The sequence below is a fragment of the Solanum verrucosum genome, unplaced genomic scaffold (genome assembly GCF_900185275.1).
Source record: "Solanum verrucosum unplaced genomic scaffold, falcon-dt-bn FXZP01000038.1, whole genome shotgun sequence".
Classification (NCBI taxonomy): Eukaryota; Viridiplantae; Streptophyta; class Magnoliopsida; order Solanales; family Solanaceae; genus Solanum; species Solanum verrucosum.
The window spans coordinates 1878709-1897952 of NW_026020564.1; the positions used below are offsets into that span (position 1 = coordinate 1878709).

Consider the following 19244-nt stretch of genomic DNA (forward strand, 5'->3'; position numbering starts at 1 on the left):
AGTGGATCCACTAGTCTATCCTTAAAAGCACTAAGGAATCATCAAAAAAGTATGATCATTTACTACCCACGATGGCTACATGATTTATGGAGAATTGATTTATTATGAGCTCGCGTCCCCATATTGGTGCTCAATACTACTCCCAAAAATATACTTAGCTCATATGTCTTTAAAACAAAACTTTTTTCTTTGGTTTGAGATAATTACTCAAAACTTAGCTTAAAAGATCTCTTGGAAATCGGTGTTTCCCTTTCTTGTTCAAATGTGAAATATTTTAAACTCTTGGGAATACTTAGTTCCCTTATAATCTTTGAAGAAATGAACTTTTACTCTTATACTTAGATAACTCAAGCCTTAAGTCTTAAAACAAAGTTGAAAAGTTTGTAAAGACTTTTGAAAAAACTTTATGAACTTCTCTTGACTTGATTCTTAACTTCTTGACTTGGCTCTTAACTTTCCTTGCATTGAATTATGGATTCAAGGTTCATGATCTCATGTTTATGTATGATTTCATGATGTTTAGACGTACCTTAGATTGTTGGAATCAACTAGGAAACATAGGTACGCTGCTAAGGAACTAGTGCGGAAAGAAGGGGAACAAATATGAAGAACTGGCGTTCCTGGCGCTCTGAGAGGCGCGGGGCGCCAGAAGGGAAACTTAAGAAGCTGGGGTGAGGGGTCCTGGCTGGCGTGGCGCCCCAGGGCCCAATCTTCAGAGTTCCCTTCTTGGGGCTCTGAGTGGGGCGGAGCCCCAGTCTCCTGCCCATGTACGTTCCGACTTTTCTTCTTCGTTTTTCATCTCTAAACCCCCTATTTCAACTTGGTTCTTTCCCCAAATACTTAGAATCAACTATACCATAAAAATACATTAGATTCTACTTGAAATCACACCTAAAATCATAAATCAATCTCAAAAAATTTCAACAACAAGAACCCATAAGATTTCAAATGAATTTCATCAAGAACTCATAAGGTTTGCTTTTAAAATAACACAACTTTGCTGAATTGAATCATGATTGGCACGTAGGTGAAATAACCCAACGCTATGTGATCTCACATGCCTCGAAGGGATCACCCCTTCATGAAATCCACAACCTTAGCTTCGAGAATTTGTCGATTCTTGCTTTTTCTCCTCTTTTCTCTTCTTCGTTTCTCTTCTCTAAAACCCTAATTCAATATTTTACAAGCGTAAACTGAATCCTATCATTTTAGACCCCAATTAATTACCAAAAAATGAAATTAAGTCATAGGGTATGGAAAAGACCATAATGCCCTTCTAAAATTCGATTAGACTTTTCTTATTTGAACAGCCCAACTTCAAATGGGCATATCTCACTCATACGAACTCGGAATTGAGTAAACTCGGAGGCATTGGAAATACTATTCCAAGATCTTTCCTAAGATATCTGGAAGCACACCTAACTCATCCTGATCTAGAAGTTATGGTCGTTTGAAGTTAACCAAAAACCCAAACTTAACATAACTTAACCAAATTTCCAGATTTTCTATTCTTTCCTAAAATTACTATTTCCAATTTTAACTCTTCCTAGTTCTTTCAAATAGCGAGATGTTACAATATCTCCCCATTGGGAACATTTGTCCTCCAATGAGATTACTCTTTCTAGGCTAAGGGTGTAACATCTAACATTCAGCTCAAACACCTAACAAACAATGCAAATACAACATGCCAACTTATAAATTAAAGTGTACTAAGAAGAGAATTAGTACCTTGATATGGAATTTCTCCGATTTCAAAGAAATGTGGATACCTCATCTACATATCTTCTTCAGCTTCCCAAGTAGCTTCCTCAACAAATTGGTTCTTCCAAAGACCTTTGACTAATGCTACTTCCTTAGTCCTCAACTTGCGAACTTGACGATCTAGAATTTGAACCGGAATCTCCTCATAAGATAAGCTATCCTTGATACCAATATCTTCAGTTGGTATGATAAGTGAAGGATCTCCCATGCACTTCTTCAACATGGAGGCGTAAAATACCGAATGAACTACTGCTAACTCTTGTGGTAGCTCTAACTCGTAAGCTACTTTGCCAATCCTCTTGGATATTTTGTAAGGACCAATATACCGAGGACTAAGATTCCATTTCTTACCAAATCTCATAACACCCTTCATGGGTGAAACTTTCAAGTATACCCAATCATTTACTTCAAACTCTAACTCCCTTCTCCTAACATCAGTGTAGGATTTCTGACAACTCTGCGTCGTTTTCAACCTCTCTTGAATCACTTTCTCTTTCTCCATAGCTTGATGCACTAAGTCTGGTCCTATCAACCCTTATTCACCAACTTCAAACCATCCAATAGTATATCTACATCTTCTCCCATAAAGAGCTTCATAAGGAGCCATCTGGATGCTAGAGTGGTAACTATTGTTGTAAGCGAACTCAATAAGAGGTAAGTGATTATCCCAATTCCCCTTAAAATCAATCACACAAGCCCTCAACATGTCCTCTAAGGTCTGAATAGTGCACTATGCTTGCCCATTTGTCTGAGGATGAAAATTAGTACTTAAGTTCACATTTGAACCCAAGCCTTCCTGAAAAGATTTCCAGAACTACGCAGTAAATTGGGCACCTCTATCTAAATTAATCGAAACTGGCACCCCATAAAGTCTAACTACCTCTTAAATATACAACTTAGCATAATCCTCTGTTGTATGGGTAGTCTTTACCTACAAAAAGTGGGCTGATTTGGTCATTTGATCCACAATCACCCAAATAGAATCATGCTGTCTGTGAGCCCTTGGTAAACCTGTGATGAAGTCCATATTGATCATCTCCCACTTCCATTACGGAAGTTCTATATTCTGAGCCATACCACCGGGCCTTTGGAGCTCTACTTTAACTTGTTGGCAATTCGGTCACTTAGCAACGAACTCTACAATGCCCTTCTTCATACTACTCCACCAATAAACTTCTCTCAAATCACGATACATTTTTGTGGAACCCGGATGAATTGAGTATCTGGAGCTATGAGCTTCCTCCATGATCATTTCTTGGAGTTCATCCACCCTTGGTACACACAACCTACCTTGATACCTCAATACGCCATCCCCCCCCCCCTTGTTCAAAAGCCAATACTTTTTGCTTAGGAACATTTGCCTTTAATTCAAGCAAATGGGATCTTGGTCTTGCTTCTCTTTTACTTTCTGACACTAATGATGATTCATCCCCATTCATCACCACTACTCCTCCTTCAGTGGAATCCATTAGACGAACTCCCAATCGTGCAAGTCTATGCACATCTTTCGCTAACTCTCTCTTTTATTCCTCAACATGGGTGGCACTAACCATAGACAACCTGCTTAAAGCATCAGCAACAACATTAGTCTTACTTGGGTGATAAAGAATACTCATGTCATAATCCTTGAGTAATTCTAACCACCTCTTCTGTCTGAGATTAAACTCTTTCTGAGTAAACACATAGTGAAGACTCTTGTGATCGGTGAACACATCCACATGAACACCATACAAATAATGATGTCATATCTTCAAAGCAAATACTACGGCAGCCAACTCTAAATCATGGGTTAGGTAATTCTTCTCATGAACTTTCAACTATCTGGAGGCATAAGCTATGATTTTGCCCTTCTGCATTAACACACAACCCAAACCAACTCTAGACGCATCACAATATACAACAAAGCCTTGTGTACCTTCTGGTAAGGTCAACACTAGGGCAGTAGTCAATCTCTTTTTCAATTCCTGAAAGTTTTTCTCACAAGCTTCAAACTATTGAAACTTGACTATTTTCTGAGTCAATTTAGTCAAAGGGGATGAAATAGATGAGAACCCCTCTACTAACCTTCTATAATATCCAGCCAACCCCAAGAAACTCCTAATATCAGTTAGAGATGTGGGTCTGGGCCAATTCTACGTTGCCTCTATTTTCTGGGTATCAACTTTAATTCCCTCTCCAGACACAATGTGGCCTAAGAATGCCGCAAACTCAAGCCAAAACTCACACTTAAAGAACTTGGCATATAATTCTCTATCCTTCAAAGTTTGGAGAACTATTCTGAGATTACTAGCATGATCTTCTTCATTCCTCGAATAGATTAGTATGTCATCAATGAATACGATAACAAACATATCTAAATAAGGTTTGAATACTCTATTCATAAGGTCCATGAATGTTGTAGGCGCATTGGTCAAACCAAAGGACATAACTAAGAATTCATAATGACCATAACGGGTCCTGAATGTTGTCTTGCAAATATCACACTCCTTTACTTTCAACTGATGATAGACAGATCTGAGGACTATCTTAGAGAAACAAGTAGCACCCTGAAGCTGATCGAAAATATCATCAATTCTTGAAAGATGATACTTGTTCTTGATAGTAACCCTGTTCAACTGGCGGCAATCTATACACATCTTAAGGGAACCATCTTTCATCCTCACAAACAAGACCGGAGCGCCCCAAGATGACACTCTTGGTCGAATGAAACCTTTATCTAGGAGATCTTTCAACTGCTTTTTTAGCTCTTTCAACTCTGCTGGTGCCATTCTATATGGCGAAATAGATATAGGACGAGTGTGTGGAAGAATTTCTATACCGAAGTCTATTTCTCTCTCAGGAGGGACTCCGGGTAGATCATTAGGAAAGACTTCAGGAAACTCTTTTATTACTGAAACTGATTGGATATAAGGTATCTTAACATTAGAGTCAATAACTAGGACTAAGTGATAGACACACCCCTTGGAAACTAACTTTCTCACCTTAAGGTACGAAATGAAACGACCCTTAGGCACTGCTGAACTACTACTCCACTCTATAACTAGCTCATTAGGAATTTGGAACCTAATAACTCGAGCTCTACAATCAATGGAGGCATTACAGACATGAAGTCAGTCCATACCAAGAATGACATCAAAATCTACCATGTCTAACTCAACTAAATCAGCCACGGTGTTCTTGTGATTGATGGAAATGACACAATCACGATATACTCACTCAGCTAGAATAGACTCCCCAACAGGTGTAGAAACACTAAAGGGTTCACAAAGTTTCTCAGGAAGAACATCAAAATTATTTGCAACATAAGGAGTCACAAAAGATAAACTTGCTCCAAGGTCTAGCAAAGCATAAACATCAAGAGTAAAGACTTTGATCATACCAGTGACAACATCTAGAGAGAATTATCTTGCTCTTGACGACTTGTGATCGCATAAAGGCGGTTTGCTCCTCCGCCAGTACCGGAAATAGCTCCTCTAGGTGCAACCCTGTCTGGTGGAGCAACTGATGAAGATTGGGCTCTATTGCCCTGATTTCCATTTCCTTGGTGGTTCTTAGGGCACTCTTTCATGAAGTGACCCTCTTTTTCACACTTGAAACAACTTGTGGAGCCATCGTGACATTTACCTGGGTGGGTTCTACCACACTTAGCACATGCAGAAGCCCAGTTACCTCATTGTGCCACACTACCCTGAGATTGGGCGGGTCTAGCCCTGAAGTGCTCTGACTATTGTACGCACCTTTGTTTCTGGGTGCAGGTGCACTAGCAGATGATGGAGCAGGTCCCTTTTGCTTTTGCTGAAAGGACGAACGGTTCACATTACTTCTTTGTTGCCCGGACTCATTTCCTGTCTTCGCTTTCTTATTTATGAATTCCTCCATATCCCTCAACTTCTCTTCCTCAACCTGCTACACATAGACCATCAACCTTGCTATATCCATGTTACCTATTAGCATTGCAGCCTTACCTTTCTTACTCGACAGACGAGACAACCCAGCAACAAACAAACTAATGCTACTCCACTATCTCTGGAGCATAACGGGATAGTTGGGTAAACTTCAACCCATAGTCATGAACACTTAGTGAATCTTTCTTAAGGGAGAGAAACTCTCATACCTTGGCCTCTTTCAGTTCTCGGGGAAAGAAACGCCCCAAAAAGGACTCCTCAAAACAAGCCCAACTCGGAGGTGGTGCTCCCTCAGCTCTACCCTTCTTCCACTGGTCAAACCAAGTCCTAACAACATTCTTCAGTTGATATGCATCTAGTTCAACTCGCTCAGCATCGGCAACGTGCATGACCTCAAACACCTTTTGCAGCTCCTCAATGAAGTTCTCTAGATCCTCAGTAGTGCTTGAACTAGTAAAAATTGGAGGATTCATCCTCAAGAACTCACAAATCCTCGAAGTATCATTCCCTTCCTGTCAGTTCTCTCTCTGCCTAGCTTGGTTGGTCACAGCTTGACTCAACATTCTTATCGCTTCCCTAAACTCATCATTGGTAACTTCTCTTTGGGGTTGCACTTCAGGTACATTGGGTACCCCTTGCTCCTCAACATTATGCCTAGAAGGACGACCTCTGACAACTCTTCGTGGAGGTATGATTAACTAAAAACACGCACAAGGACGAATTAGAAAAAGACTTTATAGAGATGAACTCTATCGCACGAAATGAGTGTGAAAGAAGTGAGGTAATTTCCCAAGTGTCACACCCTCCTAATTATAGATGTGGCGCGTTTCACACCGATAACTAAGACTCCACAGACACGGCTTCATAGACTCCCTAGGACTCTTGAACTTTGTGCTTTGATACCAAGTTTGTCACGCCCTGAGCATACACCCTAGGCGGGAGTGGCACTCGAGAACCATTATTGGCCCCAAGCGAACCCTTGGCCTGGCTTACTTACTCAGCGGAAGACTCTAAGCATTATTACAATGATCAAATGCGCTTCTACTCAACTGTTTAATAAATAACTTAGAACGTTTAAAGGTCAAACATTCAACTTGGCCAAAATGGCAACTCAAGTCTCAACATATGAAAAAATAATGTAAAGACAACTGAACTTCTAAATGTCTATGAAGCTCTAAAATAAGAAGGGGTGTTGGGACAAGACCCCCAATCATCCAAACAACTAAAGTACTAAAGCAATGTAAAATGAGCCTCTGAAAAGCAAGGAGGCTCACCAACTGACTCTGAGTGCTCAACTGGATCAACGAGGCATTGGGTGATGCTCATGATGACATGTGTATGCATCATAAGAAGATCTAGGCCAAATGGAATCAGTACATTGAATGTACGAGCATGCGAGGGGAAAACTAAACATAACATAAGCTTGAAAGGAATCTGAAAGGAACGCTTACCTTGGCTTTGCTCAACTCATGAATAACTCAACTCAAATGCAAAATAAACAACAATAATGGTGCAGTTATACAAAGCATTTAAAACCGGAGGTAGCAACTCAAATTGTTAAACAAATGCAATAACAACTCAGTTTACATATAAAGTAATATAATACTGTGGGAGTTTCTCTAACCGACAACCACCACCATGAGCCTAAGTGGTGATATAACGTCTTGCCCACGCTACCAGAATTATCCTATACTTTGCCGTCATATAGAACGTCTTAACTAAGTGGATCCACTAGTCTATGCTTAAAAGCACTAAGGAATCATTTAAAAAGTATGATCCTTTACTACCCATGATGGCTACATGGTTTATGGAGACTTGAGTTATTATGAACTCACGTCTCCATATCGGTGCTCAATAATACTCCCAAAAATGTACTTAGCTCATATGTCTTTAAAACAAAACTTCTTTCTTTGGTTTGAGATAATTACTCAAAACTTAGCTTAAAAGCTCTCTTGGAAATCGATGTTTCCCTTTCTTGTTCAAATGTGAAAACATTTTAAACTCTTGGGAATACTTAGTTCCTTTATAATCTTTGAAGAAATGAACTTTTACTCTTATCATTAGATAACTCAAGGCTTAAGTCTTAAAAAAAAAAATTGAACTTTATGAACTTCTCTTGACTTGATTCTTAACTTCTTGACTTGATTCTTAACTTCTTGACTTGACTCTTAACTTTCCTTGAATTGAATTATGGATTCAAGGTTCATGATCTCATGTTTATGTATGATTTCATGATGTTTACACGTACCTTAGATTGTTGGAATAAACTAGGAAATATAGGTACATTGCTAAGGAACTAATACGAAAAGAAGGGGGACAAATGGGAAGAACTGGCATTCCTAGCGCTCTGAGAGGCGCAGGGAGCCAAAAGGGAAACTTCAGAAGCTGGGGTGGGGCGCGCTGGATGGCGCGGCACCCCAGGGCCCAAACTTCAGATTTCCCTTCTTGGGGCTCTGAGAGGGGCGGCGCCATAGGTCTCTGCCCAGGTGTGTTTCGACTTTTCTTCTTCGTTTTTCATCTCTAAACCCCCTATTTTGACTTGGTTCTTTCCCAAACACTTAGAATCAACTATACCATCAAAATACATCAGATTCTACTCGAAATCACACCTAAAATCATGAATCAAACTCAAGAAACTTCAACAACAAGAACCTACAAGATTTCAAACGAATTTCATCAAGAACTCATAAGGTTTGCTTTCAAAATAACACAACTTCGCTGAATTGAATCATGATTGATGTGTGGGTGAACTAACCCAACGCTATGTGATCTCACATACCTCATAGGGATTACCCCTTGACGAAATCCACGATCTTAGCTTCGAGAATTTGACGATTCTTGCGTCTTCTCCTCTTTCTCTTCTTCTTTTCTCTTCTCTAAAACCCTAACTCAATATTGTAAAAGCGTAAACTGAATCCTATCAGTTTAGACCTCACTTAATTACCAAAAAACGAAATTAAGTCATGGGGTATGGAAAAGACCATAATGCCCTTCTATAATCCGGATTAGACTTTCCTTATTTGAACATCCCAACTTCAAATGGGCATATCTCACTTATACGAACTCGGAATTTAGTAAACTCGGTGGCGTTGGAAAGATTATTCCAAGATCTTTCCTACGATATCTGGAAGCACACCTAAATCATCCTGAGCTAGGATTTATGGTCATTTGAAGTTGATCAAAAACCCAAACTTAACATAACTTAACCAAATTTCCAGATTTTCCATTCTTTCCTAAAATGACTATTTCCAATTTTAACTCTTCCTAGTTCTTTCAAATAGCGAGATGTTACAAGATCACTTCTATGGGAACCATCTATGACCCTTCATTCATCTTATGGTCCATCATGTCAATCCGTCGAACAGTTACTGGAGCCCAAAAATCCTTAGCCTTTTCCATGAGAACATTCTACGGCCCGTGGACTAGTCTATGGTTCGTAGACTCTTTCGTAGATCCCAATCTTTCACATCAAAATCGAATCAAGTCCAAACCAATCCTACGACCCGTAGAAACTTCAATGGTTCGTAGATATGTCCCGTAGAACCAGATCTCAACAACATTTTTCTACAATTTTTTCCTTTCCAAGTTCCGGGGTGTTACAGTACCGAAGATAATAACATAAATAAAAAATATATTTTAAAAAGAGTCTTGCAGCAAGTAAAAAAAATATTTTTTTAAAAAAATAATTATATACAAAACGAGATAAAAAATTGAAAGCGGGGGTTATGTGAGGTGGGGTAGAATTTTTTTAAAGAAAAAAGTAAAAAATTGGTATGGGGGACTACAGTGAGAGGAAGTGGTGGAGTGTTGTAAGAAAATTATTTTACATTTTATTTTTGAGGAATAAATATTTTAATCTTTAACTTTAACTAATACTAATAATTTATTTAATTTTTGTCAAGGTGAAATATTTTGTCTATGTAGAGTGTGCTGTGACAATTTTTTAAATAAAAGAGAGAGTGTATTACACACACCATGATGAGAGTGGATAGTTTAGGTATGAAACTCACACTTTCAATAGTTTAGATATGAAACTCAAAAAAAAAAATGAAAATTTAGGTGTGTTTTTGACCCTTATATCTAAAATTTATAAATAAGTTGTTTTGAGTTACAAGGACCTCCTTGGCTAGATAGATCTCTTTGAACAAGTGAGCCATAATAAGGGAGAATTGTAGAGGGAAAAAGGTGCTATATTGATTAGTTTATTGGTCGTAGTTTTTTCTCCTAGGGTAGGTGTTTTTCCACATGAAAATTCTTGTGTTGATTTACTTAATTTTGTATATACGTTTTACATAATTGCTGAAAAACCTAGTTCTTCAATACATATGTGTGGAAGCATGAAAAAACAGACACAAATCACAATCATTATAAAAGATATTGTTTCTTACGTGAAAAATTGAAAAACATAAAGATGCATTATACATATAACATCATATGATAGAAGTCATAGAACATACTTAAAGTGATATTCTAATTCCTCATAATTCAAGAAATAAAAATAAAAATAATATAAAGATATTATTTGAAAGCATAAAACTAGAAAACAAATCACAAGGACTCATTGAAACAATTTTTTATTTTTTATTTTTGGAAATAGAACTTTTAAACACTTAATATAAAAAAAAAAAAAAGATTAGTAGATTAGTATCGAAAGAAGTTCTAAAGCCAAAAACTGATTTGAAAAGATTTAAGTAAAAGAGAGTTTTGAGTTTTTTAGTTTGACTAATCTACTAGGGAAAAGGATTTGAAAAATATTCCAATTGACCGAAATTGTTGTTACAATACCAAACTTTATGGAGAACTTTTTACCTTTGCACTATTTAATAGTGTATTTTAAAGGTATATATGTGCCCACGTGGACACGTTACTATATATAATAATGCAAATTTATGGTGGACACGTTACTCTTTATAATAATGCAATATTTATGATGTCCACGTGGACACATATATACCTTTAAAATATACTATTAAATAGTGCAGGGGGTAAAAGGTCATTTCCCAAGTTCGGTATTGTTACAGCAATTTCGATCAAAATTCGAATATATTTCAGACATTTTTCCCAATCTACTATAAACAAATTTTGAGTATAAGTATTCTATCTATTTCAATTTATGTGATTCCTTTGTTCTTTTAGTATATTTTTTAAAAAAAAATGTCGTATTTTTTATAATTAAGATAACCTAACTTCAAAATTATCCTTATGTCCTTAAAGAAATTATTTATATTTACACAAATATCTATAATTTGCTTTAAGTCATAATTTTCAAGAACAAAATTAAATTTTATGTCAAATCAAACAGCGTCATGTAAATTTAAATTAAAAAGTATTAAAGACTGACTTATTAAGTTATTTGGCTCCAAATGAACACTCAAAACATTAAAGCTCATGCATAATTCCCAAAATGTTGTAACAGTCTTCCACGGATCGATACATATTTTAATTTACGCCCTAAGATATTTGTATCCCCACATTACGTAGTTTTTAGTGCGCTTCACCCCCAAAAATACCTTTTAAAGCACTATCAAATTACACTAAATTGGAATAATTAAATTATTGATTGTGAAATTGTGATTTATGATAGATTGTCTGATCTTTCACGCATCCTTAAAGGAGAATATTACGCGTTAGTATATATACTTTAAACTAAAAACAACTTATGAGCACAGACGTAAAATTAGAATTTTAACTTTATGATTCTAAATTTTATAATGATGCTTTTTTAAGTAATACTAACTGGATAATAAAGTTAATATTTGTACATATTTAATACATTTATTAATATAAATATATTATTTGAATAAAATTTATTGAATTCGACTGAACCTGCACGTAGACTACTAGCTCCGGGTCTTTGGACGAGAGTCCACTAGGAACAAAGTATAAAGAAAAAGGCCCAACAAATATTGATGGTTATGTTAAAAAGTACCATTTTGAAGCTGCTCGTATTTGATGTCAAATCGCCGCCCATAGTGTATTATTGGCTCTTAATTTGCCACTAGAAAGTCATCTCAAGTTGTCTATAGTTTATTGTAGGGTTGGATGTTCGAGTGTTTAAATGAATTAGGAAAAAAATTAGGAAAAATGTTGATTTTCAAATTCAATTGAATTGAATTGTTTTAAATTTGATTTTAGATTGATCAATTTGTTTATTTTGAATTTTAAATTTTGAGTGTATTTCTCTCTTTCTTATAAAAATGAATGTCCTAATATTGTGTTCATGTTATGTTTTCTTAATTTTTCATTCTCATCGCAATTAGATATAAAATATTCATGCAAATAATGAAAAACTATTATCAGGAAATTTCTAATCTAAGCAAAATAAAATCATGTCTTGATGATCATATAGTTGTTGAGTTTGAAAGTTGGGTTCGAAAGTGATCATGACGTCATGCAGAAACTTACAACTGCAAATATTATTATATGAAAAAAATATTAAAATTGTAGAGAGAAAATCTCTCCATAAACTAAACGCTTAAACGTCTACATTGTGAATGCTTTTGTGTTATTGGTATATGAGAAGATATGTATTCAATTTATAGGATTTCAGATTTTTCCTCTAAGAAAATAATAAATCAATTATGAAAGAAAATTATATTTTTCTTTTAGGAAAAGTCAAAGCATTTATGGTAATATTTTTTGGCTTTCATTCAAAAGAAAATAAACTTCAAATAAGATAAGAAAATCATGGTATAATCAAATATGTTTCCTCAAGGATCCAGTGTCACATTTCCTCAAACGACTATATATATATATGTGTGTGCGACTTGCTCAGAAGCACCTTTCTTGAAAACTAAAATTGAGATAGATTAATTATTATGAGGAGCTTTGATAACCAAAATTGAATATTTTGAAGAGATAGAAGAACCAGAGAGTTGAGGAAGAAGAATAGGATCCCAAGAGAAATGACATTCCAGAAAGTACGGCTAACAAGAAAATAAAACTGATTATATCTATAGACTAATATGCCCTTAGATAAATCATAAAATTACGAAAATAGCCTTGGTCGTCCATGGACTTCACTCTTCTATATAATAGAAATATATATATAAAAAGTATTCTTAAAAGTCTTGATTGTTTTTTACCGTCTTGCTTAGGAAAGACACATCTCCGTCCAGACAAGATCCTTAGATGATCCTTTCTATACCGTATGTCCTGTCTTGAAGAACGTCCTCCCCGGTCCGAGACAGGTCAACAATCGTGGAAGGCCCAGGATGGTCGCTATAACGTCTATATATATAAAAAAGGTATGGCAGTGAAAAAGCCTATACAAACTAGGAATATAAGAAACCAAGACATAATTGAACATATCAATATTATCTTTCAACATTAGGTATATGAGCTTATCTCTAATAGGTGGAAATAAATATTCCATATAATAACATATTCAATGTAATCTCTCTAGAAAAGATGGTGTGTATAAAAATTCAGTTCTATCATGTGAAGATAGAGATACGATTAATATTAAGTATAAAATATCAAATTTTCATACATCCAAAAATTCAAAAAAGTCAAAACCCTATTCAAAATTCAAAATTTTCAAAAGTTAAATGCAGAATCCAACCTATCAATCGAAGATCCAGAAAAAGAAAAATCAAATTTCTATGGGTGTCCTAATAATTGCTAATGGGCAATCTGAGATGATAGAAATGGGAAAGAGGTGACCACATTATTTATTATTTACCTAAATGGTACAATTTAAGAACATGTGAGTAAATACATGAATCGACCAAATAATAAGGTTATAATAAATAAATTTGTAAAAAGTTAAGCTTTAAAAATAGAAATTGAACATTTGTATTATGATATTAGATTGAGTTGTCCTGAGCTCCGATGCAATTAACGGACAATCTCGTCAAAAAAGAAACTTAAAATAAAAAATTACTTAAAACCTTAGAGAACTTGATAAATATGGACCCAAATGAAATGGGCCAGTTGTCAACATTATAAGAGCAAACAACACGAATTTCACTAGCTTAGGTACCCTCGCAATAGTTCTGAAAAATTACCTTCCGTACCACTTTTCATTCGCAAGATATATGTATCTAATATATGCGGATCAAATTAGGTGTAATTTTTTTTAGATACATTTTACCCAAATGTGATTTGCATCTATCTACGATACACTAATTCTCTTGCTTACATTTCTCCTCTCTCCCATGTTTCTCTCCCTATGTATCTGTATCTTAGAATAGAGTAGATTGGTATATAAGATAGAAATATATTTATAATTAGGTAGTTTTTCCTTAATATAACACATATTCTTATATATCATCCAGAGCATATTTAAATGGTCAAAATACTACCAACAAGAGTTAATATAACACATATTCTTATATATCATCCAGAGCATATTTAAATGGTCAAAATACTACCAACAAGAGTTGTGGTGGAATTGTAAGTACTCATTCATTCTTAACCAAAGATGTTGAGTTTGAGTCTCCCGAAATACAAAGTCACCTTTGTTAGGGAGTGTTTTACCCCTAGTGTGGGACTTTCTGGCGCAAATCTGAATTTACTTAGACTTCAATATGGATACTGAATACCTAATGGGAAAAAAATGATCAAAATGCCATACTACTAAGTAATGAATAAGTTGAAGAACCTTTCATCACATGCACCAATTGGCACATTTAGTCTTTTCATAGTTAACTTACAGAAGAGATTAGAAACCAGCAACATTGAAAGATTGGATGATAAAAGAAGAAGACAACTATTTTATACTTACACTTGCAATGTGGAAAGAAAAGAAAAACTGGAGCTAAACTAGATTTCTCTTTATATCTACATCTCCCCCTTCATCAAAAAACTAAGGCGAAAAATTTAATAGTCAGATCGGAGGAAACTCTCATAAGCTGTTCCTTTTAATGTCTTATTCACATCATCCCAGTTCTTGATATGTTCCTGCAGTGGTCCGCTGTGTATCTTAACTTGGCGGCTAGTTAAATTCATTTGTGGCAATCTTAAAAACTCTATAACGTCTTCTAATTTCTGCAAATAATCCAGAAAATAATGAGCAACACAAAAGAACAAGTATATTTACAGATAACAAGGGAAACGAATGAATGAATTAGCCCCTTCAGTCATTTAGTGCCCAGACAGTTGGTCAAGTAAAGAAAGTAAAAGGGCCAAAAGCTATCCTCTACTATATGAAACATCTTAATTTTATCCTTTGTTATACTTGGTTGCAAGTCATATCTTCACCGTTAGCAAATTGACTAGTAACTGCTGGACTCTAAGGGAGCTCCAACAAGAAGTATAGCAGAGGGTAATTTCAAACCATATAAAAGACAATTCAGTAAATTTGGACCTTCTTCCTGAAGTCTACACTGGAACACCTTCAAAAGTCAAGGACAAATATGAGACGACTTACTAATGGCAAGAGTATGAAAGGAACCGAAGTATAAAGGAGGGTAAATCAAAATGTTTCGAGTCAGTAGAGGCAAATTTCTTTGCTTAGGGAAAATTCAACAGAGTGCATACAATGTGAACAAGAAACTTGACTAGATATATCAGTTCATATGAGAAATTATCTAAACTTATTGGCTTTAAATACATGCAGTGATTCATGACAAAATGTTATAGACTAATAGTTTCAGAAATGTCTATTCTTACCGTGTGGTCTTTGATAAGATCTTCATAATACAAAAATATGCTCCGAGTACTGTTGAAGTACTCCAATGCCTCCTTGGTTGACGCATCCATTCTCTTCAAATCTGTGATTAATAATGTTGTATTGATTTCTGGTTTATACTTTGCAAGAGTGGAAGCCTAGAAAAAGCCGCAAAATGATCAGACTGTATAGTCTTATGACACAATAGGGAGTAATGGATTGAAGGAGTTACCTCCTCAGTTGAGTGCACATGAGATTTGTGTGTTCCATTCAAGAGTCTAGCATAACGATCATAGGAATTCGCAAGCACTGAAACCAGACGGCGCAGCAGATTCCTTCTAAAAAGAAATATTACGGAGACACCTTTGTTGTTGAAGTACTCAACGATTTCCTTGTGATATTGTATCAACCCCTGCATTTGTCAAGATTGGTCAGTCAATTTTTCCGGGATAAGCATTTAGACTGAAGACATTGTATATCGAATATTCTGCTAGATCATACTCTACGCAAGAAAGGCTGTAAATAACAAAGTGTAGCATATTTATAAGAGCTGTTATACAAAGCACACATTTTTCTGTTACGCCGCACACAGATGAGTGCTGACAAATACACCAACTAATTTGATGAGACGTAATCTCAAAATACCATTCACTTGATGCACAATCAACAATACTAATCCTGAATGGATCTCTACCATGATTTTATTACTCCCTCTGGTTTCAATTTGTTCGTCTTACTTTCCTTTTTTAGTCCGTTTCAAAAAGAATGTTATTTTTCCTTTTTGGCAACTCTTTTGTTTCAACTTTTCATGTGGCAGGTTTAATACCATAAGATTAAAAGACATTTTGATGCATTCTACATATCTTTAGTTTAAGACTACAAGATTCAAAAGTATTCTTTACTTTCTTAAATTTCGTGTCAAGTCAAAATTAGACAAACAAATTGAAACGGGGAGGGGAGTATATGCAATGCTGTATAGAAAGCTAACTCAAGTACAATATAAATCTTATATGGTGAGATAATAATTTTTTAATCCAAATGACACAACACAACCTGACCAAATCTAACTAAGCCAAAAGTTTTCTTGTGGCACAATCAGTAGCCAGATGAAAACTTTAAAACAATTTATGAAAAGATAACGATTTAGATCAAATCCTCTCCAAAACAATACAAGGAATTGGAATCTCCCGAAAATAAATTCTAGCACTTTACAAAGGGTATTCTACTTTTATTGTGGACATGAAAAATCAAAACCAGCCAATGCTAATCCTTAGCCAACTTTAAAACATTATACAAAGTTACTTACAATAATATTAAGCGTCCATAGCACTATTCCAAACGCCAAACGGAGTTGAGCGTTCTCTGCCCATTCCATTTCTCAAAAAACTCTGTTAAGGTAAAGGCGCCATCCACTATTGACAACTAAGTGTTTCAGAAGGCAAAGGATCTCCCTATCTCAAGGAGTCTATTGGTGTTTGCATTTAAGTTGTCTGAAAATCTCAAAACTATGAAAGAACCATAAAAGATAAACCACTTTCTTCGAGTGTGATCAACTATTGATCAAAAATGTCTACCCTTCCTCAACATTTTTATCCCTGGCTACAACTTAGCCAAACTTTAAGTTTAAGACATGGAACAGAAAGCATGTGAATTAACAAAATGATTTTACCTGATTAAGCATCCATTTGAAGCCAACCGCAGCTGAACAGTGATTCTTGGAAGCACTGGTGATCAAATCCAAATTATAAACCATGTCCAAAGTCCTCAGGATTGAGGAAGCATTTTCTCTTCGCTCTTTGACAGAGAAAATTTCACCATTGGAGGTTATATTAATATGACTATTTAATAGTGTCTCAAACCATCCACTCCCAGACCTCTGTGCTGACAGAACGGCAAACAGACGTACAGGATTACAGGAACATTCAGCCCTACAATAGATAGCCAAAGGAGATAAAATGACTAAAAAGACAAATTTGCAGAAAGACTGAAGATTAATAAGCAAATCTAACTAACTCAAATACCTACCTGCTAAAGGTTTTCGGTTTAGGATAATGCAAGTACGGAATCTGAGATCGATCGGTATCATATTCATGACAAGGCCTTTCTATAACTTCAATATTCAAGAGTTTTCTTGTTGTCTCAGTGTTAGTTTGTTTAAGACAGGTTGAACAGATATAAACACCACAAACCATTGCAAACACTATAACTATCATCCTTAACAATGCCGGAGATTTCTTGGGAGGTTTTATGATGAGAGCATCCTGACATTCAAATAAAAGAAGGCTATAATGAAGTAGGTGGAAAACAAAATTGCAACACAAATACACCTCTAATCTATGTTGCTCGGACTCTTCAAAGATTTCATCGGGTACGTGTAAGATCCTCCAAAAGTAGTGCATTTTGGAGGATCCAACACGGTGTGGCAACACTTTTGAGTGTCCGAGCAACATAACCTCTAATCACGGCCTATTGAGCAATTAAACTTAAAAGGCTTGAGGGACAAGGAAAACTGTTATTGAACAACCACAAGTTATTTTTCATATAATGTATCAATTGAGCATGAGACTATAACATGTCAATCTGAGTTATTCCATAAAATTTACCTCCAGGAAGTCAAGAACCATCAAAAAGAAAATATAAAAATGTTCTCACCAGCAATACATTTTCCTTAGCTACTGTTTGGCCATAAATTTTTGGGGTAGTTCTTGAAAATTTATCTTCAAATGTTTGTTTAGCCACCAAATTTAAAAATCTCATTTTCAAATATTCTCAAGTTCTAAAAAAGAGTTTTGGGGACTTCCATTCACAACATTTCAAATTTTTCCAAGTAAATTACATATCCAAACACAACCTCAAATTTCGAAAATCACAACTTCAGAAACTCAAATCTTCAAGTTTCAACTTCAAAATCTAAGGTCAAACATGAGATAATCGTTTCTTTGAGAACTTAACCAATACTCAAGTAAGTATTTTAGCTGAAAAATTGCATTTCACAACAACCCCACGAACAAACAGCAAAAAAAAAAAACAAATTATTTTTCTTTCACTCTGTTTAATGCGAAACCAAGAAAATGAAACCCCAAAACAAAAACCAAAAAAAAAAATCAAAACTCAGATCACAAAAATACAGTAAATTTCTCATTGAAACCAGCAGTCCACCATAAATTCACATTCTTGCAAAAACCCAGAAACCAATTAGTAGAGGGGAAGATAGTTCAGCTTCAACAAGATTGTAAAACTCACTAAGAAGTACTTTTTAGCTGGATCTCATGCACAATATACTCAAAAATAAAGAGAAAAAAAAACATACCTTTGTAAAGAAACAAATTTCTTCAGCCATTATAGTTGAGCTATAAATCAGAAGGGTCTTTCTACAGAATCCTCAAATATACAGAGACCCCTTCATTTAGTGAAATTGGAAGCTTTATTTGAATGAAATTATAGTGAGAACAAGTGTTTTTGGAAGTATGGAGCTTGTCTTCTTTACTTGTATTAATGCCGTAATCTACATGGAGCCATTTTAGTTTAAAATGTTATAATAATATTTCTCGATTTTGCCGCTGTCCAACTCACACAAGCACCATCTTTCTTTTTCTATTTTTCTTTGTTGAACGGTGGGATTCGGCAGAGCATACTCATTAACACCCGATAATATATTCAATATAATTTCATAAACGAAGCATAAAAAATATAAATTTTTCCTTATCTTGTGATTTAATGACGAGGTTAGAGTGTAAATAAATTTTATGGTACCAAGTGGTTAAAGTGTAAATAGATTTTATCTTTAAAAAATTTAATAGTATGAAGAGGTTAGAATGCAAACAGATTTTATCCTAATTTTATGGTATGACGAAGTTGGTGTATAAATAGATTTTAATCTTATTTTGTGATTTATTTAATGAAGTTAAGATGTAGGTAAATTTTATCGGATATTAGGTATGAGGAGGTTAAGAGTAGACAGATTT

General features: G+C 35.2%; 2 protein-coding genes across 2 annotated transcripts in view; both read right to left on the minus strand.

Annotated features, from left to right (window-relative positions):
- LOC125810235 (red chlorophyll catabolite reductase, chloroplastic) overlaps nt 1-19244 on the minus strand; it is a 1038333-nt gene that overhangs the window by 872555 nt on the left and 146534 nt on the right. The window lies entirely within an intron of this gene.
- LOC125810234 (uncharacterized) lies at nt 14255-18803 on the minus strand. The gene is made up of 6 exons (XM_049489740.1): nt 18590-18803; nt 17305-17540; nt 16949-17207; nt 15512-15691; nt 15282-15437; nt 14255-14657 (listed from the first exon to the last, which is right to left on the minus strand). The coding sequence occupies exons 1-6, from the start codon at nt 18617-18619 to the stop codon at nt 14490-14492; spliced, it is 1029 nt and encodes a 342-aa protein (XP_049345697.1). The 5' UTR covers nt 18620-18803; the 3' UTR covers nt 14255-14489.